The sequence below is a fragment of the Oncorhynchus nerka genome, unplaced genomic scaffold (assembly GCF_034236695.1).
Source record: "Oncorhynchus nerka isolate Pitt River unplaced genomic scaffold, Oner_Uvic_2.0 unplaced_scaffold_1603, whole genome shotgun sequence".
Taxonomy (NCBI): Eukaryota; Metazoa; Chordata; class Actinopteri; order Salmoniformes; family Salmonidae; genus Oncorhynchus; species Oncorhynchus nerka.
In genome coordinates, this window is record NW_027039711.1 from 47,216 (window position 1) to 72,500 (window position 25,285).

The following is a 25,285-nucleotide window of genomic DNA, read 5'->3' on the forward strand; positions in this document are numbered from 1 at the left end:
AACACCAACACTCACCTGGCCTCACCTCCACCTGACCACACCTGTATCAACACCAACACTCACCTGGCCTCACCTCCACCTGAACACACCTGTATCAACACCCACCTGGCATCACCTCCACCTGAACACACCGGTATCAACACCAACACTCACCTTGCCTCACCTCCACCTGAACACCTGTATCCACACCAACACTCACCTGGCCTCACCTCCACCTGAACACACCTGTATCAACACCAACACTCACCTGGCCTCACCTCCACCTGAACACACCTGTATCAATACCATCACTCACCTGGCCTCACCTCCACCTGAACACACCTGTATCAACACCAACACTCACCTGGCCTCACCTCCACCTGAACACACCTGTATCAACATCAACACTCACCTGGCCTCACCTCCACCTGAACACACCTGTATCAACACCAACACTCACCTGGCCTCACCTCCACCTGAACACACCTGTATCAACACCAACACTCACCTGGCCTCATCTCCACCTGAACACACCTGTATCAACACCAACACTCACCTGGCCTCACCTCCACCTGAATACACCTGTATCAACACCAACACTCACCTGGCCTCACCTCGACCTGAACACACCTGTATCAACACCAACGCTCACCTGGCCTCACCTCCACCTGAACACCTGTATCAACAATCACCTGGTCTCTCCTCCACCTGACCACACCTGTATCAACACCAGCACTCACCTGGTCTCACCTCCACCTGAACACCTGTATCAACACCAACACTCACCTGGTCTCACCTCCACCTGAACACCTGTATCAACACCATCACTCACCTGGTCTCACCTCCACACACCTGTATCAACACTCACCTGGCCTCACCTCCACCTGAACACACCTGTATCAACACCATCACTCACCTGGCCTCACCTCCACCTGAACACACCTGTATCAACACCAACACTCACCTGGCCTCACCTCCACCTGAACACACCTGTATCAACACCAACACTCACCTGGCCTCACCTCCACCTGAACACACCTGTATCAACACCAACACTCACCTGGCCTCACCTCCACCTGAACACACCTGTATCAATACCATCACTCACCTGGCCTCACCTCCACCTGAACACACCTGTATCAACACCAACACTCACCTGGCCTCACCTCCACCTGAACACACCTGTATCAACATCAACACTCACCTGGCCTCACCTCCACCTGAACACACCTGTATCAACACCAACACTCACCTGGCCTCACCTCCACCTGAACACACCTGTATCAACACCAACACTCACCTGGCCTCACCTCCACCTGAATACACCTGTATTAACACCAACACTCACCTGGCCTCACCTCCACCTGAACACCTGTATCAACACCAACACTCACCTGGCCTCACCTCCACCTGAACACCTGTATCAACAATCACCTGGTCTCTCCTCCACCTGACCACACCTGTATCAACACTCACCTGGCCTCACCTCCACCTGAACACACCTGTATCAACACCAACACTCACCTGGTCTCACCTCCACCTGAACACCTGTATCAACACCATCACTCACCTGGTCTCACCTCCACCTGAACACACCTGTATCAACACCAACACTCACCTGGCCTCACCTCCACCTGAACACACCTGTATCAACACCAACACTCACCTGGTCTCACCTCCAGCTGAACACACCTGTATCAACACCAACACTCACCTGGGCTCACATCCAGCTGAACACACCTGTATCAACACCAACACTCACCTGGCCTCACCTCGACCTGAACACACCTGTATCAACACCAACACTCACCTGGCCTCACCTCCACCTGACCACACCTGTATCAACACCAACACTCACCTGGCCTCACCTCCACCTGAACACACCTGTATCAACACCAACACTCACATGGCCTCACCTCCACCTGACCACACCTGTATCAACACCAACACTCACCTGGCCTCACCTCCACCTGAACACACCTGTATCAACACCAACACTCACCTGGCCTCATCTCCACCTGAACACACCTGTATCAACACCAACACTCACCTGGCCTCACCTCCACCTGAATACACCTGTATCAACACCAACACTCATCTGGCCTCACCTCCACCTGAACACACCTGTATCAACACCAACACTCACCTGGCCTCACTTTACCTGAACACACCTGTATTAACACCAACACTCACCTGGCCTCACCTCCACCTGAACACCTGTATCAACACCAACACTCACCTGGCCTCACCTCCACCTGAACACACCTGTATCAACACCAACACTCACCTGGTCTCACCTCCACCTGAACACCTGTATCAACACCATCACTCACCTGGTCTCACCTCCACCTGAACACACCTGTATCAACACCAACACTCACCTGGCCTCACCTCCACCTGAACACACCTGTATCAACACCAACACTCACCTGGTCTCACCTCCAGCTGAACACACCTGTATCAACACCAACACTCACCTGGGCTCACATCCAGCTGAACACACCTGTATCAACACCAACACTCACCTGGCCTCACCTCGACCTGAACACACCTGTATCAACACCAACACTCACCTGGCCTCACCTCCACCTGACCACACCTGTATCAACACCAACACTCACCTGGCCTCACCTCCACCTGAACACACCTGTATCAACACCAACACTCACATGGCCTCACCTCCACCTGACCACACCTGTATCAACACCAACACTCACCTGGCCTCACCTCCACCTGACCACACCTGTATCAACACCAACACTCACCTGGCCTCACCTCCACCTGAACACACCTGTATCAACACCCACCTGGCATCACCTCCACCTGAACACACCTGTATCAACACCAACACTCACATGGCCTCACCTCCACCTGACCACACCTGTATCAACACCAACACTCACCTGGCCTCACCTCCACCTGAACACACCTGTATCAACACCAACACTCACCTGGCCTCACCTCCACCTGAACACACCTGTATCAACACCCACCTGGCATCACCTCCACCTGAACACACCGGTATCAACACCAACACTCACCTTGCCTCACCTCCACCTGAACACCTGTATCCACACCAACACTCACCTGGCCTCACCTCCACCTGAACACACCTGTATCAACACCAACACTCACCTGGCCTCACCTCCACCTGAACACCTGTATCAACACCAACACTCACCTGGCCTCACTTTACCTGAACACACCTGTATCAACACCAACACTCACCTGGCCTCACCTCCACCTGAACACCTGTATCAACAATCACCTGGTCTCTCCTCCACCTGACCACACCTGTATCAACACCAGCACTCACCTGGTCTCACCTCCACCTGAACACCTGTATCAACACCAACACTCACCTGGTCTCACCTCCACCTGAACACCTGTATCAACACCATCACTCACCTGGTCTCACCTCCACACACCTGTATCAACACTCACCTGGCCTCACCTCCACCTGAACACACCTGTATCAACACCATCACTCACCTGGCCTCACCTCCACCTGAACACACCTGTATCAACACCAACACTCACCTGGCCTCACCTCCACCTGAACACACCTGTATCAACACCAACACTCACCTGGCCTCACCTCCACCTGAACACACCTGTATCAACACCAACACTCACCTGGCCTCACCTCCACCTGAACACACCTGTATCAATACCATCACTCACCTGGCCTCACCTCCACCTGAACACACCTGTATCAACACCAACACTCACCTGGCCTCACCTCCACCAACACCTGTATCAGCACCAACACTCACCTGGCCTCACCTCCACCTGAACACACCTGTATCAACACCAACACTCACCTGGCCTCACCTCCACCTGAACACACCTGTATCAACACCAACACTCACCTGGCCTCATCTCCACCTGAACACACCTGTATCAACACCAACACTCACCTGGCCTCACCTCCACCTGAATACACCTGTATCAACACCAACACTCACCTGGCCTCACCTCCACCTGAACACACCTGTATTAACACCAACACTCACCTGGCCTCACCTCCACCTGAACACCTGTATCAACACCAACACTCACCTGGCCTCACCTCCACCTGAACACCTGTATCAACAATCACCTGGTCTCTCCTCCACCTGACCACACCTGTATCAACACTCACCTGGCCTCACCTCCACCTGAACACACCTGTATCAACACCAACACTCACCTGGTCTCACCTCCACCTGAACACCTGTATCAACACCATCACTCACCTGGTCTCACCTCCACCTGAACACACCTGTATCAACACCAACACTCACCTGGCCTCACCTCCACCTGAACACACCTGTATCAACACCAACACTCACCTGGTCTCACCTCCAGCTGAACACACCTGTATCAACACCAACACTCACCTGGCCTCACCTCCACCTGACCACACCTGTATCAACACCAACACTCACCTGGCCTCACCTCCACCTGAACACACCTGTATCAACACCAACACTCACATGGCCTCACCTCCACCTGACCACACCTGTATCAACACCAACACTCACCTGGCCTCACCTCCACCTGAACACACCTGTATCAACACCAACACTCACCTGGCCTCATCTCCACCTGAACACACCTGTATCAACACCAACACTCACCTGGCCTCACCTCCACCTGAATACACCTGTATCAACACCAACACTCATCTGGCCTCACCTCCACCTGAACACACCTGTCACTTTACCTGAACACACCTGTATTAACACCAACACTCACCTGGCCTCACCTCCACCTGAACACCTGTATCAACACCAACACTCACCTGGCCTCACCTCCACCTGAACACCTGTATCAACAATCACCTGGTCTCTCCTCCACCTGACCACACCTGTATCAACACTCACCTGGCCTCACCTCCACCTGAACACACCTGTATCAACACCAACACTCACCTGGTCTCACCTCCACCTGAACACCTGTATCAACACCATCACTCACCTGGTCTCACCTCCACCTGAACACACCTGTATCAACACCAACACTCACCTGGCCTCACCTCCACCTGAACACACCTGTATCAACACCAACACTCACCTGGTCTCACCTCCAGCTGAACACACCTGTATCAACACCAACACTCACCTGGGCTCACATCCAGCTGAACACACCTGTATCAACACCAACACTCACCTGGCCTCACCTCGACCTGAACACACCTGTATCAACACCAACACTCACCTGGCCTCACCTCCACCTGACCACACCTGTATCAACACCAACACTCACCTGGCCTCACCTCCACCTGAACACACCTGTATCAACACCAACACTCACATGGCCTCACCTCCACCTGACCACACCTGTATCAACACCAACACTCACCTGGCCTCACCTCCACCTGACCACACCTGTATCAACACCAACACTCACCTGGCCTCACCTCCACCTGAACACACCTGTATCAACACCCACCTGGCATCACCTCCACCTGAACACACCGGTATCAACACCAACACTCACCTTGCCTCACCTCCACCTGAACACCTGTATCCACACCAACACTCACCTGGCCTCACCTCCACCTGAACACACCTGTATCAACACCAACACTCACCTGGCCTCACCTCCACCTGAACACCTGTATCAACACCAACACTCACCTGGCCTCACTTTACCTGAACACACCTGTATCAACACCAACCCTCACCTGGCCTCACCTCCACCTGAACACCTGTATCAACAATCACCTGGTCTCTCCTCCACCTGACCACACCTGTATCAACACCAGCACTCACCTGGTCTCACCTCCACCTGAACACCTGTATCAACACCAACACTCACCTGGTCTCACCTCCACCTGAACACCTGTATCAACACCATCACTCACCTGGTCTCACCTCCACACACCTGTATCAACACTCACCTGGCCTCACCTCCACCTGAACACACCTGTATCAACACCATCACTCACCTGGCCTCACCTCCACCTGAACACACCTGTATCAACACCAACACTCACCTGGCCTCACCTCCACCTGAACACACCTGTATCAACACCAACACTCACCTGGCCTCACCTCCACCTGAACACACCTGTATCAACACCAACACTCACCTGGCCTCACCTCCACCTGAACACACCTGTATCAACACCATCACTCACCTGGCCTCACCTCCACCTGAACACACCTGTATCAACACCAACACTCACCTGGCCTCACCTCCACCTGAACACACCTGTATCAACACCAACACTCACCTGGCCTCACCTCCACCTGAACACACCTGTCATCAACACCAACACTCACCTGGCCTCACCTCCACCTGAATACACCTGTATCAACACCAACACTCACCTGGCCTCACCTCCACCTGAACACACCTGTATCAACACCAACACTCACCTGGCCTCACTTTACCTGAACACACCTGTATTAACACCAACACTCACCTGGCCTCACCTCCACCTGAACACCTGTATCAACACCAACACTCACCTGGCCTCACCTCCACCTGAACACCTGTATCAACAATCACCTGGTCTCTCCTCCACCTGACCACACCTGTATCAACACTCACCTGGCCTCACCTCCACCTGAACACACCTGTATCAACACCAACACTCACCTCCACCTGAACACCTGTATCAACACCATCACTCACCTGGTCTCACCTCCACCTGAACACACCTGTATCAACACCAACACTCACCTGGCCTCACCTCCACCTGAACACACCTGTATCAACACCAACACTCACCTGGTCTCACCTCCAGCTGAACACACCTGTATCAACACCAACACTCACCTGGGCTCACATCCAGCTGAACACACCTGTATCAACACCAACACTCACCTGGCCTCACCTCGACCTGAACACACCTGTATCAACACCAACACTCACCTGGCCTCACCTCCACCTGACCACACCTGTATCAACACCAACACTCACCTGGCCTCACCTCCACCTGAACACACCTGTATCAACACCAACACTCACCTGGTCTCACCTCCACCTGACCACACCTGTATCAACACCAACACTCACCTGGCCTCACCTCCACCTGACCACACCTGTATCAACACCAACACTCACCTGGCCTCACCTCCACCTGAACACACCTGTATCAACACCAACACCTGGCACCTGGTTATCAACACCAACACTCACCTCCACCTGAACACACCTGTATCAACACCAACACTCACCTGGCCTCACCTCCACCTGAACACACCTGTATCAACACCAACACTCACCTGGCCTCTCCACCTGAACACATGTATCAACACCCTCCACCTGAACACACCTGTATCAACACCAACACTCACCTGGCCTCACCTCCACCTGAACACTGTATCAACAATCACCTGGTCTCTCCTCCACCTGACCACACCTGTATCAACACCAGCACTCACCTGGTCTCACCTCCACCTGAACACCTGTATCAACACCAACACTCACCTGGTCTCACCTCCACCTGAACACCTGTATCAACACCATCACTCACCTGGTCTCACCTGAACACCTGTATCAACAACACTCACCTGGCCTCACCTCCACCTGAACACACCTGTATCAACACCATCACTCACCTGGCCTCACCTCCACCTGAACACACCTGTATCAACACCAACACTCACCTGGCCTCACCTCCACCTGAACACACCTGTATCAACACCAACACTCACCTGGCCTCACCTCCACCTGAACACACCTGTATCAACACCAACACTCACCTGGCCTCACCTCCACCTGAACACACCTGTATCAACACCATCACTCACCTGGCCTCACCTCCACCTGAACACACCTGTATCAACACCAACACTCACCTGGCCTCACCTCCACCTGAACACACCTGTATCAACACCAACACTCACCTGGCCTCACCTCCACCTGAACACACCTGTATCAACACCAACACTCACCTGGCCTCACCTCCACCTGAACACACCTGTATCAACACCAACACTCACCTGGCCTCATCTCCACCTGAACACACCTGTATCAACACCAACACTCACCTGGCCTCACCTCCACCTGAACACACCTGTATCAACACCAACACTCACCTGGCCTCACCTCCACCTGAACACACCTGTATCAACACCAACACTCACCTGGCCTCACCTCCACCTGAACACACCTGTATTCAACACCAACACTCACCTGGCCTCACCTCCACCTGAACACCTGTATCAACACCACACACCTGGCCTCACCTCACCTGAACACCTGTATCAACAATCACCTGGTCTCTCCTCCACCTGAACACACCTGTATCAACACTCACCTGGCCTCACCTCCACCTGAACACATGTATCAACACCAACACTCACCTGGCCTCACCTCCACCTGAACACACCTGTATCAACACCAACACTCACCTGGCCTCACCTCCACCTGAACACCTGTATCAACACCAACACTCACCTGGCCTCGCCTCCACCTGAACACACCTGTATCAACACCAACACTCACCTGGCCTCACCTCCACCTGAACACACCTGTATCAACACCAACACTCACCTGGCCTCACCTCCACCTGAACACCTGTATCAACACCAACACTCACCTGGCCTCACCTCCACCTGAACACCTGTATCAACACCAACACTCACCTGGCCTCACCTCCACCTGAACACCTGTATCAACAATCACCTCACCTCCACCTGAACACACCTGTATCAACACCATCACTCACCTGGTCTCACCTCCACCTGAACACACCTGTATCAACACCAACACTCACCTGGCCTCACCTCCACCTGAACACACCTGTATCAACACCATCACTCACCTGGCCTCACCTCCACCTGAACACACCTGTATCACACCAACACTCACCTGGCCTCACCTCCACCTGAACACACCTGTATCAACACCAACACTCACCTGGCCTCACCTCCACCTGAACACACCTGTATCAACACCAACACTCACCTGGCCTCACCTCCACCTGAATACACCTGTATCAACACCAACACTCACCTGGCCTCACCTCCACCTGAACACACCTGTATCAACACCAACACTCACCTGGCCTCACCTCCACCTGAACACACCTGTATCAACACCAACACTCACCTGGCCTCACCTCCACCTGAACACACCTGTATCAACACCAACACTCACCTGGCCTCACCTCCACCTGAACACACCTGTATCAACACCAACACTCACCTGGCCTCACCTCCACCTGAATACACCTGTATCAACACCAACACTCACCTGGCCTCACCTCCACCTGAACACCTGTATCACACAACACTCACCTGGCCTCACCTCCACCTGACCACACCTGTATCAACACCAACACTCACCTGGCCTCACCTCCACCTGAACACATGTATCAACACCAACACTCACCTGGCCTCACCTCCACCTGAACACACCTGTATCAACACCAACACTCACCTGGCCTCACCTCCCCCTGAACACATGTATCAACACCAACACTCACCTGGCCTCACTCCACCTGAACACACCTGTATCAACACCAACACTCACCTGGCCTCACCTCCACCTGAACACCTGTATCAACACCAACACTCACCTGGCCTCACTCCACCTGACCACACCTGTATCAACACCAACACTCACCTGGTCTCACCTCCACCTGAACACCTGTATCACACAATCACCTGGTCTCACCTCCACCTGAACACCTGTATCAACACCATCACTCACCTGGTCTCACCTCCACCTGAACACCTGTATCAACACCAACACTCACCTGGTCTCACCTCCACCTGAACACACCTGTATCAACACCATCACTCACCTGGCCTCACCTCCACCTGAACTCACCTGGCCTCACCTCCACCTGAACACACCACCAACACTCACCTGGCCTCACCTCCACCTGAACACACCTGTATCAACACCAACACTCACCTGGCCTCACCTCCACCTGAACACACCTGTATCAACACCAACACTCACCTGGCCTCACCTCCACCTGAACACACCTGTATCAACACCAACACTCACCTGGCCTCACCTCCACCTGAACACACCTGTATCAATACCATCACTCACCTGGCCTCACCTCCACCTGAACACACCTGTATCAACACCAACACTCACCTGGCCTCACCTCCACCTGAACACACCTGTATCAACACCAACACTCACCTGGCCTCACCTCCACCTGAACACACCTGTATCAACACCAACACTCACCTGGCCTCACCTCCACCTGAACACACCTGTATCAACACCAACACTCACCTGGCCTCATCTCCACCTGAACACACCTGTATCAACACCAACACTCACCTGGCCTCACCTCCACCTGAATACACCTGTATCAACACCAACACTCACCTGGCCTCACCTCCACCTGAACACACCTGTATCAACACCAACACTCACCTGGCCTCACTTTACCTGAACACACCTGTATTAACACCAACACTCACCTGGCCTCACCTCCACCTGAACACCTGTATCAACACCAACACTCACCTGGCCTCACCTCCACCTGAACACCTGTATCAACAATCACCTGGTCTCTCCTCCACCTGACCACACCTGTATCAACACTCACCTGGCCTCACCTCCACCTGAACACACCTGTATCAACACCAACACTCACCTGGTCTCACCTCCACCTGAACACCTGTATCAACACCAACACTCACCTGGTCTCACCTCCACCTGAACACCTGTATCAACACCATCACTCACCTGGTCTCACCTCCACCTGAACACACCTGTATCAACACCAACACTCACCTGGCCTCACCTCCACCTGAACACACCTGTATCAACACCAACACTCACCTGGTCTCACCTCCAGCTGAACACACCTGTATCAACACCAACACTCACCTGGGCTCACCTCCAGCTGAACACACCTGTATCAACACCAACACTCACCTGGCCTCACCTCGACCTGAACACACCTGTATCAACACCAACACTCACCTGGCCTCACCTCCACCTGACCACACCTGTATCAACACCAACACCCACCTGGTCTCTCCTCCACCTGACCACACCTGTATCAACACCAACACTCACCTGGCCTCACCTCCACCTGAACACACCTGTATCAACGCCAACACTCACCTGGCCTCACCTGAACACCGGACTCCATTATCAAAACACTCCAGTGACCAAGCCCTTGATTTTCTCAAACTTGTTCACACATCCGTTTGCTCACTATTGATGTTGTTCATGTTTAAACTTCCATTTCCACTTCCTCATCTGTCGTTGTTTATGTGATACACCAGGTTTATATTAAACAACCCAACTACAGTATTTATTCTCAAAAAATAAAGACTTTCAACAATCTTTGATTATTTAGAAGGAGGACAGAAGAGAGCTCTGTTTCCACGCCGACGAAGGAATGCAAAAACACCAAGTCAGACCTCCTGAGAGGAGATATCTATTATCTCTGCTGTCAATTGAGAAAGCAGAACTGGACGCAGAACATTAAGAGGATGGTATAATCTGAGGAGCCTCCTAGGGTGATGATATTATCTGAGGAGACTCCTAGGGTGATGGTATCATCTGAGGAGACTCCTATGGTGATGGTATCATCTGAGGAGACTCCTAGGGTGATGGTATTACCTGAAGAGATTCCTAGGGTGATGGTATTATCTGAGGAGACTCCTAGGGTGATGGTATTATTTGAGAAGACTCCTATGGTGATGGTATTATCTGAGAAGACTCCTAGGGTGATGGTATTACCTGAAGAGATTCCTAGGGTGATGGTATTATCTGAGGAGACTCCTAGGGTGATGGTATTATTTGAGAAGACTCCTATGGTGATGGTATTATCTGAGAAGACTCCTAGGGTGATGGTATTATCTGAGGAGACTCCTAGGGTGATGGTATTATCTGAGGAGACTCCTATGGTGATATGTGGTGATGGTATTATCTGAGGAGACTCCTAGGGTGATATGTAGTGATGGTATTATCTGAGGAGACTCCTAGGGTGATGGTATTATCTGAGAAGACTCCTAGGGTGATGGTATTATCTGAGGAGACTCCTATGGTGATGGTATTATCTGAGGAGACTCCTATGGTGATATGTGGTGATGGTATTATCTGAGGAGACTCCTAGGGTGATATGTAGTGATGGTATTATCTGAGGAGACTCCTAGGGTGATGGTATTATTTGAGAAGTCTCCTAGGGTGATGGTATTATCTGAGGAGACTCCTAGGGTGATGGTATTATCTGAGGAGATTCCTAGGGTGATGGTATTATCTGAGGAGACTCCTAGGGTGATGGTATTATCTGAGGAGACTCATAGGGTGATGGTATTATCTGAGGAGACTCCTAGGGTGATGGTATTATTTGAGAAGTCTCCTAGGGTGATGGTATTGTCTGAGGAGACTCCTAGGGTGATGGTATTATCTGAGGAGTCTCCTAGGGTGATATTTACATTTACATTTAAGTCATTTAGCAGACGCTCTTATCCAGAGCGACTTACAAATTGGTGCATTCACCTTATGACATCCAGTGGAACAGTAGTGCATCTACATATTTTAAGGGGGGGGGGGGATGAGAGGTCCTATGTGGTGATGGTATTATCTGAGAAGACTCCTAGGGTGATGGTATTATCTGAGGAGACTCCTAGGGTGATATGTGATGATGGTATTATCTGAGGAGACTCCTATGGTGATATGTGGTGATGGTATTATCTGAGGAGACTCCTAGGGTGATGGTATTATTTGAGAAGACTCCTAGGGTGATGGTATTATTTGAGAAGACTCCTAGGGTGATGGTATTATCTGAGGAGACTCCTAGGTTGATTTGTGGTGATGGTTTTATCTGAGGAGACTCCTAGGGTGATATGTGGTGATGGTATTATCTGAGAATAGTCCTCTAGTCCTCAAGTCTCTCATCTCTCTCCTCTAGTCCTCACCTCTCTCCTCTAGTCCTCATCTCTCTCATCTAGTCCTCATCTCTCTCCTCTAGTCCTCATCTCTCTCATCTAGTCCTCATCTCTCTCCTTGTCCCCATCTCTCTCCATTCTCTAGTCCTCACCTCTCTCCATTCTCTTCCAGTCCTCATCTCTCTCCTTGGCCCCATCTCTCTCCATTCTCTTCCAGTCCTCATCTCTCTCCATTCTCCTCCAGTTCCCATCTCTCTCCATTCTCCTCCAGTCCTCATCTCCCTCTTTGTCCCCATCTCTCTCCATTCTTTATTCCTCATCTCTCTCCTCAATTCCTCATCTCTCTTCTCTAGTCCTCACCTCTCTCCATTCTCTTCCAGTCCTCATCTCTCTCCTCAATTCCTCATCTCTCTTCTCTAGTCCTCACCTCTCTCCATTCTCCTCCAGTCCCCATCTCTCTCCATTCTCCCCCAGTCCTCATCTCTCTCCTTGTCCCCATCTCTCTCCATTCTCCTCCATTCCTCATCTCTCTCCTTGTCCCCATCTCTCTCCATTCTTTATTCCTCATCTCTCTCCTCAATTCCTCATCTCTCTTCTCTAGTCCTCACCTCTCTCCATTCTCTTCCAGTCCTCATCTCTCTCCTCAATTCCTCATCTTTCTCCTCTAGTCCTCATCTCTCTCCATTCTCCTCCAGTCCCCATCTCTCTCCATTCTTTATTCCTCATCTCTCTCCTCAATTCCTCATCTCTCTGCTCTAGTCCTCATCTCTCTCCATTCTCCTCTAGTCCCCATCTCTCTCCTCAATTCCTTACCTCTCTCCTCTAGTCCTCATCTCTGTCCTCAATTCCTCATCTCTCCTCAATTCCTCACCTCTCTCCTCTAGTCCCCATCTCTCTCCTCTAGTCCTCACCTCTCTCCTCTAGTCCTCACCTCTCTCCTCTAGTCCCCATCTATCTCCTCTAGTCCTCATCTCTCTCCTCTAGTCCTCATCTCTCTCCTCTAGTCCTCCATTCTCCTCTAGTCCTCATCTCTCTCCATTCTCCTCCAGTCCTCATCTCTCTCCATTCTTTATTCCTCATCTCTCTCCTCTAGTCCTCGCCTCTCTCCTCTAGTCCTCGCCTCTCTCCTCTAGTCCTCATCTCTCTCCTCTAGTCCTCATCTCTCTCCTCATCTCTCTCCTCTAGTCCCCATCTCTCTCAATTCTCCTCCAGTCCTCATCTCTCTCCATTCTCCTCCAGTCCCCATCTCTCTCCATTCTCCTCCAGTCCTCATCTCTCTCCTTGTCCTCATCTCTCTCCATTCTTTATTCCTCATCTCTCTCCATTCTCCTCTAGTCCCCATCTCTCTCCTCAAGTCCTCATCTCTCTCCTCTAGTCATCATCTCTCTCCTCTAGTCCTCATCTCTCTCCTTGTCCCCATCTCTCTCTATTCTCTAGTCCTCATCTCTCTCCATTCTCTTCCAGTCCTCATCTTTCTCCTCTAGTCCTCATCTCTCTCCTCAATTCCTCATCTCTCTCCTCTAGTCCTCATCTCTCTCCATTCTCCTCTAGTCCCCATCTCCCTCCTCTAGTCCCCATCTCTCTCCTCAGGTCCTCACCTCTCTCCTCTAGTCCCCATCTATCTCCTCTAGTCCTCACCTCTCTCCTCTAGTCCTCATCTCTCTTCTCTAGTCCTCATCTCTCTCCATTCTTTATTCCTCATCTCTCTTCTCTAGTCCTCATCTCTCTCCATTCTCCTCTAGTCCTCATCTCTCTCCATTCTCCTCCAGTCCTCATCTCTCTCCTTGTCCCCATCTCTCTCCATTCTTTATTCCTCATCTCTCTCCTCTAGTCCTCATCTCTCTCCTCTAGTCCTCATCTCTCTCCATTCTCCTCCAGTCCTCATCTCTCTCCTTGTCCCCATCTCTCTCCATTCTCCTCTAGTCCTCATCTCTCTCCATTCTCCTCCAGTCCTCATCTCTCTCCATTCTTTATTCCTCATCTCTCTTCTCTAGTCCTCATCTCTCTCCATTCTCCTCTAGTCCTCATCTCTCTCCATTCTCCTCCAGTCCTCACCTCTCTCCTCTAGTCCTCATCTCTCTCCTCTAGTCCTCATCTCTCTCCTCTAGTCCCCATCTCTCTCAATTCTCCTCCAGTCCTCATCTCTCTCCATTCTCCTCCAGTCCCCATCTCTCTCCATTCTCCTCCAGTCCTCATCTCTCTCCTTGTCCTCATCTCTCTCCATTCTTTATTCCTCATCTCTCTCCATTCTCCTCCAGTCCTCATCTCTCTCCTCTAGTCCTCATCTCTCTCCATTCTCCTCCAGTCCTCATCTCTCTCCTTGTCCCCATCTCTCTCCATTATTTATTCCTCATCTCTCTCCATTCTCCTCTAGTCCCCATCTCTCTCCTCAATTCCTTACCTCTCTCCTCTAGTCCTCATCTCTGTCCTCAATTCCTCATCTCTCTCCTCAATTCCTCACCTCTCTCCTCTAGTCCCCATCTCTCTCCTCTAGTCCTCACCTCTCTCCTCTAGTCCTCACCTCTCTCCTCTAGTCCCCATCTATCTCCTCTAGTCCTCATCTCTCTCCTCTAGTCCTCCATTCTCCTCTAGTCCTCATCTCTCTCCATTCTCCTCCAGTCCTCATCTCTCTCCATTCTTTATTCCTCATCTCTCTCCTCTAGTCCTCGCTTCTCTCCTCTAGTCCTCGCCTCTCTCCTCTAGTCCTCATCTCTCTCCTCTAGTCCTCATCTCTCTCCTCTAGTCCTCATCTCTCTCCTCTAGTCCCCATCTCTCTCAATTCTCCTCCAGTCCTCATCTCTCTCCATTCTCCTCCAGTCCCCATCTCTCTCCATTCTCCTCCAGTCCTCATCTCTCTCCTTGTCCTCATCTCTCTCCATTCTTTATTCCTCATCTCTCATCTCTCTCCTCTAGTCCTCATCTCTCTCCTCTAGTCCTCATCTCTCTCCTTGTCCCCATCTCTCTCTATTCTCTAGTCCTCACCTCTCTCCATTCTCTTCCAGTCCTCATCTTTCTCCTCTAGTCCTCATCTCTCTCCTCAATTCCTCATCTCTCTCCTCTAGTCCTCATCTCTCTCCATTCTCCTCTAGTCCCCATCTCTCTCCTCCAGTCCCCATCTCTCTCCTCTAGTCCTCACCTCTCTCCTCTAGTCCCCATCTATCTCCTCTAGTCCTCATCTCTCTTCTCTAGTCCTCATCTCTCTCCATTCTTTATTCCTCATCTCTCTTCTCTAGTCCTCATCTCTCTCCATTCTCCTCTAGTCCTCATCTCTCTCCATTCTCCTCCAGTCCTCATCTCTCTCCTTGTCCCCATCTCTCTCCATGCTTTATTCCTCATCTCTCTCCTCTAGTCCTCATCTCTCTCCATTCTCCTCCAGTCCTCATCTCTCTCCTTGTCCCCATCTCTCTCCATTCTCCTCTAGTCCTCATCTCTCTCCATTCTCCTCCAGTCCTCATCTCTCTCCATTCTTTATTCCTCATCTCTCTCCATTCTCCTCTAGTCCTCATCTCTCTCCATTCTCCTCCAGTCCTCACCTCTCTCCTCTAGTCCTCATCTCTCTCCTCTAGTCCTCATCTCTCTCCATTCCCCTCCAGTCCTCACCTCTAGTCCTCATCTCTCTCCATTCTCCTCCAGTCCTCATCTCTCTCCTTGTCCCCATCTCTCTCCATTATTTATTCCTCATCTCTCTCCTCTAGTCCTCACCTCTCTCCTCTAGTCCTCACCTCTCTCCTCTAGTCCTCATCTCTCTCCTCTAATCAAGTTTTATAATGACTTCACAGAAATGACGGTGTCTCTACCTCCTGGGTTCAGAGAGACCGTCTTCCTCCTGGGTTCAGAGAGACAGTTTTCCTCCTGGCGGTAGAGAGAGCAGTGGTCTAAGGCTGTGATTCAGTGGTCTAAGGCTGTGATTCAGTGGTCTAAGGCTGTGATTCAGTGGTCTAAGGCAGTGATTCAGTGGTCTAAGGCTGTGATTCAGTGGTCTAAGGCAGTGATTCAGTGGTCTAAGGCTGTGATTCAGTGGTCTAAGGCTGTGATTCAGTGGTCTAAGGCTGTGATTCAGTGGTCTAAGGCTGCGATTCAGTGGTCTAATGCAGTGATTCAGTGGTCTAATGCAGTGATTCAGTGGTCTAAGGCAGTGATTCAGTGGTCTAAGGCTGTGATTCAGTGGTCTAATGCAGTGATTCAGTGGTCTAAGGCAGTGATTCAGTGGTCTAAGGCTGTGATTCAGTGGTCTAAGGCTGTGATTCAGTGGTCTAAGGCTGTGATTCAGTGGTCTAAGGCTGTGATTCAGTGGTCTAAGGCTGTGATTCAGTGGTCTAATGCAGTGATTCAGTGGTCTAAGGCTGTGATTCAGTGGTCTAAGGCAGTGATTCAGTGGTCTAAGGCAGTGATTCAGTGGTCTAAGGCTGTGATTCAGTGGTCTAAGGCAGTGATTCAGTGGTCTAATGCAGTGCCACTAGAGATTCAGTGGTCTAAGGCTGTGATTCAGTGGTCTAAGGCTGTGATTCAGTGGTCTAAGGCAGTGATTCAGTGGTCTAAGGCACTAGAGATGCAGTGGTCTGCTGTGATTCAGTGGTCTAAGGCAGTGATTCAGTGGTCTAAGGCTGTGATTCAGTGGTCTAAGGCTGTGATTCAGTGGTCTAAGGCTGTGATTCAGTGGTCTAAGGAAGTGATTCAGTGGTCTAATGCAGTGCCACTAGAGATTCAGTGGTCTAAGGCTGTGATTCAGTGGTCTAAGGCAGTGATTCAGTGGTCTAAGGCTGTGATTCAGTGGTCTAAGGCTGTGATTCAGTGGTCTAAGGCAGTGATTCAGTGGTCTAAGGCTGTGATTCAGTGGTCTAAGGCAGTGATTCAGTGGTCTAAGGCAGTGATTCAGTGGTCTAAGGCTGTGATTCAGTGGTCTAAGGCTGTGATTCAGTGGTCTAAGGCAGTGCCACTAGAGATTCAGTGGTCTAAGGCAGTGCCACTAGAGATTCAGTGGTCTAAGGTTGTGATTCAGTGGTCTAAGGCTGCGATTCAGTGGTCTAAGGCTGTGATTCAGTGGTCTAAGGCAGTGCCACTAGAGATTCAGTGGTCTGAGGCTGTGATTCAGTGGTCTAAGGCTGTGATTCAGTGGTCTAAGGCAGTGCCACTAGAGATTCAGTGGTCTGAGGCTGTGATTCAGTGGTCTAAGGCAGTGCCACTAGAGATTCAGTGGTCTGAGGCTGTGATTCAGTGGTCTACGGCAGTGATTCAGTGGTCTAAGGCAGTGATTCAGTGGTCTAAGGCTGTGATTCAGTGGTCTAAGGCTGTGATTCAGTGGTCTAAGGCAGTGATTCAGTGGTCTAAGGCTGTGATTCAGTGGTCTAAGGCAGTGATTCAGTGGTCTAAGGCAGTGATTCAGTGGTCTAAGGCTGTGATTCAGTGGTCTAAGGCTGTGATTCAGTGGTCTAAGGCTGTGATTCAGTGGTCTAAGGCTGCGATTCAGTGGTCTAAGGCTGCGATTCAGTGGTCTAAGGCTGCGATTCAGTGGTCTAATGCAGTGATTCAGTGGTCTAAGGCAGTGATTCAGTGGTCTAAGGCAGTGATTCAGTGGTCTAAGGCAGTGATTCAGTGGTCTAAGGCTGTGATTCAGTGGTCTAAGGCAGTGATTCAGTGGTCTAAGGCTGCGATTCAGTGGTCTAAGGCAGTGATTCAGTGGTCTAAGGCAGTGATTCAGTGGTATAAGGCAGTGATTCAGTGGTCTAAGGGCAGTGGTTGGGATTCAGTGGTCTAGTGACCCCTGTGATTCAGTGGTCAGGTCACCAGGCTGTTTCCTGATTCAGTGGTTGGCCTCCGGCGTGGGCGTTGCGTCAAAAAGAAGCAGTGCGGGCTTGGTTGGGGTCGCGTTTCGGAGGACGCGCGGCTCTCGACCTTCGCCTCTCCCGAGTCCGTACGGGAGTTGCAGCGATGGGACAAGACTGTAACTACCAATTAGAAAACACGAAGAAGGGGGAGAAGAAATGGTTTTTATTTCACCTTTATTTAACCAGGTTTCTTCCTCTTCTTCGTCTAGTTTACCAGATGAACACAGAGATCAGTTTGTTACGTATTTATTTTGTTTTACAAGCATCATTCGTACCAACATTCATCGATTTTCAATACTAAGTTTGTCCGTTTTTTTTTCAAAAACATTTTTTTACATTTTTTTATTTTTACAAAGACATAAATATATGATATAATACAATACAGTATAAACTGTATAAAATACAAAATAAAATGGATATACTTATTTGAAATGATAATCACAAAAGAGGCGAAACCAGAAAAACGGGATCTTTTGACAACGAGGCAAAAAACACCAGCATGAACTTAAAACAGCTGAACACCAATGATATTATTGTTGTCCGTCTCAAAACCGTTCCCCCTCTGTCGTACACTAGTTTATAGTACACTAGTTTACAGTACACTAGTTTATAGTGCACTAGTTTACAGTACACTAGTTTATAGTGCACTACAAGGGGGAAAAAAGACATCATCGGAGACGCAGCCAATGGCTGTGTCAGAAATGGGCGTCGCCGGAGACTCAGCCAATGGCTATGTCAGAAATGGGCGTCGCCGGAGACGCAGCCAATGGCTATGTCAGAAATGGGCGTCGTCGGAGACGCAGCCAATGGCTATGTCAGAAACTACATCACCGGAGACTCAGCCAATGGCTGTGTCAGAAACTACACCCTATTCCCTATATAGTGAACTACTTTTGACCAGAGACCTACAGGGCACTTCATAGGGAATAGGATGGCATTTTGAACGTAGACATTATGTATATTAGGTAAGTACGTACGCAGGTCGGTTTTGGGGGCCTGAACAACAAAACAACAAAACTACGGAAAGCTGGAAGGCACATATCTGAGGAAGCATGAGACCTTCAAGATGAAGGGAAGTGTCCCCAACAGCACCCTAATTCCCTTACGGTGCACTACCGTTTGACCAGAGCCCTTTTGACCACTAAATATTTAGTGCACTAGCGCACGAGTGACCTTTTTTCAACACCAAATAGGGAATAGGGTGCCATTTTGGAACGTAACCCGGGGAACAGGAAGAAGGGAGAGTAGAGGGAGGGTTCGAGGCAGTGAAACAGGAAGAAGAGAGAGAGAGTAGAGGGAGGGTTCGAGGCAGTGAAACAGGAAGAGAGAGAGACAGTAGAGGGAGGGTAAGGCAGTGAAACAGGAAGAGAGAGAGAGACAGTAGAGGGAGGGTCCGAGGCAGTGAAACAGGGAAGAGAGAGACAGTAGAGGGAGGGTCCGAGGCAGTGAAACAGGAAAAGAGAGAGACAGTAGAGGGAGGGCCCCGAGGCAGTGAAACAGGAAGAGAGAGAGACAGTAGAGGGAGGGTCCGAGGCAGTGAAACAGGAAGAAGAGAGAGAGACAGTAGAGGGAGGGTGAGGCAGTGAAACAGGAAGAGAGAGAGACAGTAGAGGGAGGGTTAGAGGCAGTGAAACAGGAAGAAGAGAGAGAGACAGTAGAGGGAGGGTTCGAGGCAGTGAAACAGGAAGAGAGAGACAGTAGAGGGAGGGTCGAGGCAGTGAAACAGGAAGAAGAGAGACAGTAGAGGGAGGGTTCGAGGCAGTGAAACAGGAAGAAGAGAGAGACAGTAGAGGGAGGGTTAGAGGCAGTGAAACAGGAAGAAGAGAGAGACAGTAGAGGGAGGGTTAGAGGCAGTGAAACAGGAAGAAGAGAGAGAGACAGTAGAGGGAGGGTAAGGCAGTGAAACAGGAAGATGAGAGACAGTAGAGGGAGGGTTAGAGGCAGTGAAACAGGAAGAAGAGAGAGAGACAGTAGAGGGAGGGCCCGAGGCAGTGAAACAGGAAGAAGAGAGAAAGACAGTAGAGGGAGGGCCCGAGGCAGTGAAACAGGAAGAAGAGAGAAAGACAGTAGAGGGAGGGCCCGAGGCAGTGAAACAGGAAGAAGAGAGAAAGACAGTAGAGGGAGGGCCCGAGGCAGTGAAACAGGAAGAAGAGAGAGAGACAGTAGAGGGAGGGCCCGAGGCAGTGAAACAGGAAGAAGAGAGAGGGCCCGAGGCAGTGAAACAGGAAGTGTTAAGGCCAACTGATCATCTAAAACCAGGATGCCCAAACTGTTATAAGACATACAACCTGACCAATAAAAACAGAGTATTCAATATCAACATGACCAATCGGTAATCTTCTATTGTCATATTCCAGCCCACTAATATAGATATCTGTCACCAAGGTTAGAGAATTATATTAAAACAAGGCTTGTTGTTGACCCAAAGGTTAGAGAGAATTACATTAAAACAAGGCCTGTTGTCGTCCCCAAGGATAGAGAGAATTATATTAAAACAAGGCTTGTTATTGACCCCAAGGTTAGAGAGAATTATATTAAAACAAGGCCTGTTGTCCCCAAGGATAGAGAGAATTATATTAAAACAAGGCTTGTTGTTGACCCAAAGGTTAGAGAGAATTACATTAAAACAAGGCCTGTTGTCCCCAAGGATAGAGAGAATTATATTAAAACAAGGCTTGTTGACCCCAAGGTTAGAGAGAATTACATTAAAACAAGGCTTGTTATTGACCCCAAGGTTAGAGAGAATTACATTAAAAACAAGGCTTGTTATTGACCCCAAGGTTAGAGAGAATTATATTAAAACAAGGCTTGTTGTTGACACCAAGGTTAGAGAGAATTACATTAAAACAAGGCTTGTTATTGACCCCAAGGTTAGAGAGAATTACATTAAAACAAGGCTTGTTATTGACCCCAAGGTTAGAGAGAATTACATTAAAACAAGGCTTGTTATTGACCCCAAGGTTAGAGAGAATTACATTAAAAACAAGGCTTGTTATTGACCCCAAGGTTAGAGAGAATTACATTAAAACAAGGCTTGTTATTGACCCCAAGGTTAGAGAGAATTACATTAAAACAAGGCTTGTTATTGACCCCAAGGTTAGAGAGAATTACATTAAAACAAGGCTTGTTATTGACCCCAAGGTTAGAGAGAATTATATTAAAACAAGGCTTGTTATTGACCCCAAGGTTAGAGAGAATTACATTAAAACAAGGCTTGTTATTGACCCCAAGGTTAGAGAGAATTATATTAAAACAAGGCTTGTTATTGACCCCAAGGTTAGAGAGAATTATATTAAAACAAGGCTTGTTATTGACCCCAAGGTTAGAGAGAATTATATTAAAACAAGGCCTGTTGTCCCCAAGGTTAGAGAGAATTATATTAAAACAAGGCTTGTTATTGACCCAAAGGTTAGAGAGAATTACATTAAAACAAGGCCTGTTGTCCCCAAGGATAGAGAGAATTATATTAAAACAAGGCTTGTTGACCCCAAGGTTAGAGAGAATTACATTAAAACAAGGCTTGTTATTGACCCCAAGGTTAGAGAGAATTACATTAAAAACAAGGCTTGTTATTGACCCCAAGGTTAGAGAGAATTATATTAAAACAAGGCTTGTTATTGACCCCAAGGTTAGAGAGAATTACATTAAAACAAGGCTTGTTATTGACCCCAAGGTTAGAGAGAATTACATTAAAACAAGGCTTGTTATTGACCCCAAGGTTAGAGAGAATTACATTAAAACAAGGCTTGTTATTGACCCCAAGGTTAGAGAGAATTACATTAAAAACAAGGCTTGTTATTGACCCCAAGGTTAGAGAGAATTACATTAAAACAAGGCTTGTTATTGACCCCAAGGTTAGAGAGAATTACATTAAAACAAGGCTTGTTATTGACCCCAAGGTTAGAGAGAATTACATTAAAACAAGGCTTGTTATTGACCCCAAGGTTAGAGAGAATTATATTAAAACAAGGCTTGTTATTGACCCCAAGGTTAGAGAGAATTACATTAAAAACAAGGCTTGTTATTGACCCCAAGGTTAGAGAGAATTATATTAAAACAAGGCTTGTTATTGACCCCAAGGTTAGAGAGAATTATATTAAAACAAGGCTTGTTATTGACCCCAAGGTTAGAGAGAATTACATTAAAACAAGGCTTGTTATTGACCCCAAGGTTAGAGAGAATTATATTAAAACAAGGCTTGTTGTTGACCCCAAGGTTAGAGAGAATTATATTAAAACAAGGCTTGTTATTGACCCCAAGGTTAGAGAGAATTACATTAAAAACAAGGCTTGTTATTGACCCCAAGGTTAGAGAGAATTACATTAAAACAAGGCTTGTTATTGACCCCAAGGTTAGAGAGAATTACATTAAAACAAGGCTTGTTATTGACCCCAAGGTTAGAGAGAATTATATTAAAACAAGGCTTGTTATTGACCCCAAGGTTAGAGAGAATTATATTAAAACAAGGCTTGTTAATTGACCCCAAGGTTAGAGAGAATTACATTAAAACAAGGCTTGTTATTGACCCCAAGGTTAGAGAGAATTATATTAAAACAAGGCTTGTTATTGACCCCAAGGTTAGAGAGAATTATATTAAAACAAGGCTTGTTATTGACCCCAAGGTTAGAGAGAATTATATTAAAACAAGGCTTGTTATTGTCCCCCAAGGTTAGAGAGAATTATATTAAAACAAGGCTTGTTATTGACCCCAAGGTTAGAGAGAATTACATTAAAACAAGGCTTGTTGTCGTCCTTCATCTTCCTCCATTAGACATTGTAGTTATTATTATTATATATACATGTATGTTACAGGAATATACAGGGTGTTAATGCTCCTCATGTCTCCATATAAAATCAGCACGTTCAAGCATTCAGGGAGTCGGCGGCTTTGGCTTGCGGAGGGGGTTTCATGACCTAAACAGGGCGAAAAGTCCAAAAACAGGAACAGGAAATACATCACCATAGAACTAAAGGCCGATAAGACTGAAGAAGAAGAGGTCAAAAAGAAGGTTGACAGTCCAGTGGGCCATTGTCACTAGGATGTAAAAAGAATAGACTTAGACAGTTGACAGTCCAGTGGGCCATTGTCACTAGGATGTACGACTAGGGAGAGCGACCATAGACTTAGACAGACCTCTATGGTGACAGTCCAGTGGGCCATTGTCACTAGGATGTACGACTAGGGAGAGCGACCATAGATTTAGACAGACCTCTATGGTGCAGCACATGCTGTCACACAAGACATTGTCGCACAGGTGCAAAGCAGAGCCCTCTAGCTAGCTCTATGGGAGAAACAGGCCAGGTCAGGCCAGCTCCTCTTAGCTCTATGTGAGAAACAGGCCAGGCCAGGACAAGCCAGCGCCTCTTAGCTCTATGGGAGAAACAGGCCAGGTCAGGCCAGGAGAGGCCAGCTCCTCTTAGCTCTATGGGAGAAACAGGCCAGGTCAGGCCAGCTCCTCTTAACTCTATGGGAGAAACAGGCCAGGTCAGGCCAGCTCCTCTTAGCTCTATGGGAGAAACAGGCCAGGCCAGGACAGGAGAGGCCAGCTCCTCTTAGCTCTATGGGAGAAACAGGCCAGGCCAGGACAAGCCAGCGCCTCTTAGCTCTTTGGGAGAAACAGGCCAGGCCAGAACAGGAGAGGCCAGCTCCTCTTAGCTCTATGGGAGAAACAGGCCAGGTCAGGACAGGACAGGAGAGGCCAGCTCCTCTTAGCTCTATGGGAGAAACAGGCCAGGCCAGGACAAGCCAGCGCCTCTTAGCTCTATGGGAGAAACAGGCCAGGCCAGGAGAGGCCAGCTCCTCTTAGCTCTATGGGAGAAATAGGCCGGGACAGGAGAGCTCCTCTTAGCTCAGAGCCGCCCCACTACATACTAAATGGCAGGACTCTGCTCTATCAATCAATCAATCAATCAATCGTTGATACATCTCATCTTCTCCTCCTCCTCATGATTGGGGGAGTAACTCAAGAGTCATTTAGCTTTCACACGCTCTTCCTCTTCCTCTTCCTGGGACACATCCTGTTTCCATCCCTCCTCCATCTCCCTCAGCCTGCGTTCATTCCATCCTCCACCCTCTTCCTCTTCCTGTTTCCATCCCTCCTCCATCTCCCTCAGCCTGCGTTCATTCCATCCTCCACCTCTTCCTCTTCCTGGGACACATCCTGTTTCCATCCCTCCTCCATCTCCCTCTCCCTCAGCCTGCGTTCATTCCATCCTCCACCCTCTTCCTCTTCCTGGGACACATCCTGTTTCCATCCCTCCTCCATCTCCCTCAGCCTGCGTTCATTCCATCCTCCACCCTCTTCCTCTTCCTGGGACACATCCTGTTTCCAGCCATCCCATCCCCGTCACTCGCTGTCTGTCTCTAGGTCTGAATCGGACCACTGTACCGGGGTCAGTTTGCCGTGTCGCTGTGCGTACTCGATGACGGCCGTGTAGCAGAAGTAATACTGATCCCAGGTCTGTATACTGAAGGCTCTCTGGGTCCTCATCCTCCTCACTGTCTCACACACATCCACCGTCCCAATGTCCTCCAGCCTGGACAGACAGATGTCCAGGGTACAGAACGTACCTGAGGAGGGACATAGAGAAAGAGACAGAGAGATGGGTTAGTGGAGGGAGAGAGGAGAGAAATGAGAGAGAGAAAGAGAGAGAGACAGAGGTTAG

At 49.3% G+C, this 25,285-nt stretch overlaps 2 protein-coding genes across 2 annotated transcripts in view; both read right to left on the minus strand.

The window, feature by feature from the left end:
* Positions 1-18,849: 18,849 nt before the first annotated feature.
* Positions 18,850-21,511, minus strand: LOC135568432 (hepatitis A virus cellular receptor 1-like). The gene is made up of 2 exons (XM_065015215.1): positions 20,108-21,511; positions 18,850-20,017 (listed from the first exon to the last, which is right to left on the minus strand). Exons 1-2 carry the CDS (start codon positions 20,900-20,902, stop codon positions 19,799-19,801), a joined length of 1,014 nt encoding a protein of 337 aa, XP_064871287.1. The 5' UTR covers positions 20,903-21,511; the 3' UTR covers positions 18,850-19,798.
* A 2,173-nt stretch (positions 21,512-23,684) lies between these two features.
* The window catches only part of ptpn9b (protein tyrosine phosphatase non-receptor type 9b), a gene marked incomplete at its 5' end in the record, with an annotated part of 18,230 nt that continues 16,629 nt past the window's right edge, over positions 23,685-25,285 (minus strand). The window contains one exon of the mRNA XM_065015214.1: positions 23,685-25,190. Within this exon, the coding sequence (XP_064871286.1) occupies positions 24,967-25,190 (224 nt within the window). The remainder of the gene's footprint in view (positions 25,191-25,285) is intronic.

What these genes read in the sequence shown, in the direction of transcription:
- LOC135568432 (XM_065015215.1), bottom strand. Translation starts at nt 20,902, where the DNA reads ATGTCTTATAACAGTTTGGGCATCCTGGTTTTAGATGATCAGTTGGCC. An exon ending in CTCTCTTCCTGTTTCACTGC is followed by an intron (nt 20,018 to 20,107) that starts CTCGGGGCCCTC and finishes CTGTTTCACTGC; the next exon opens with CTCGGACCCTCCCTCTACTG.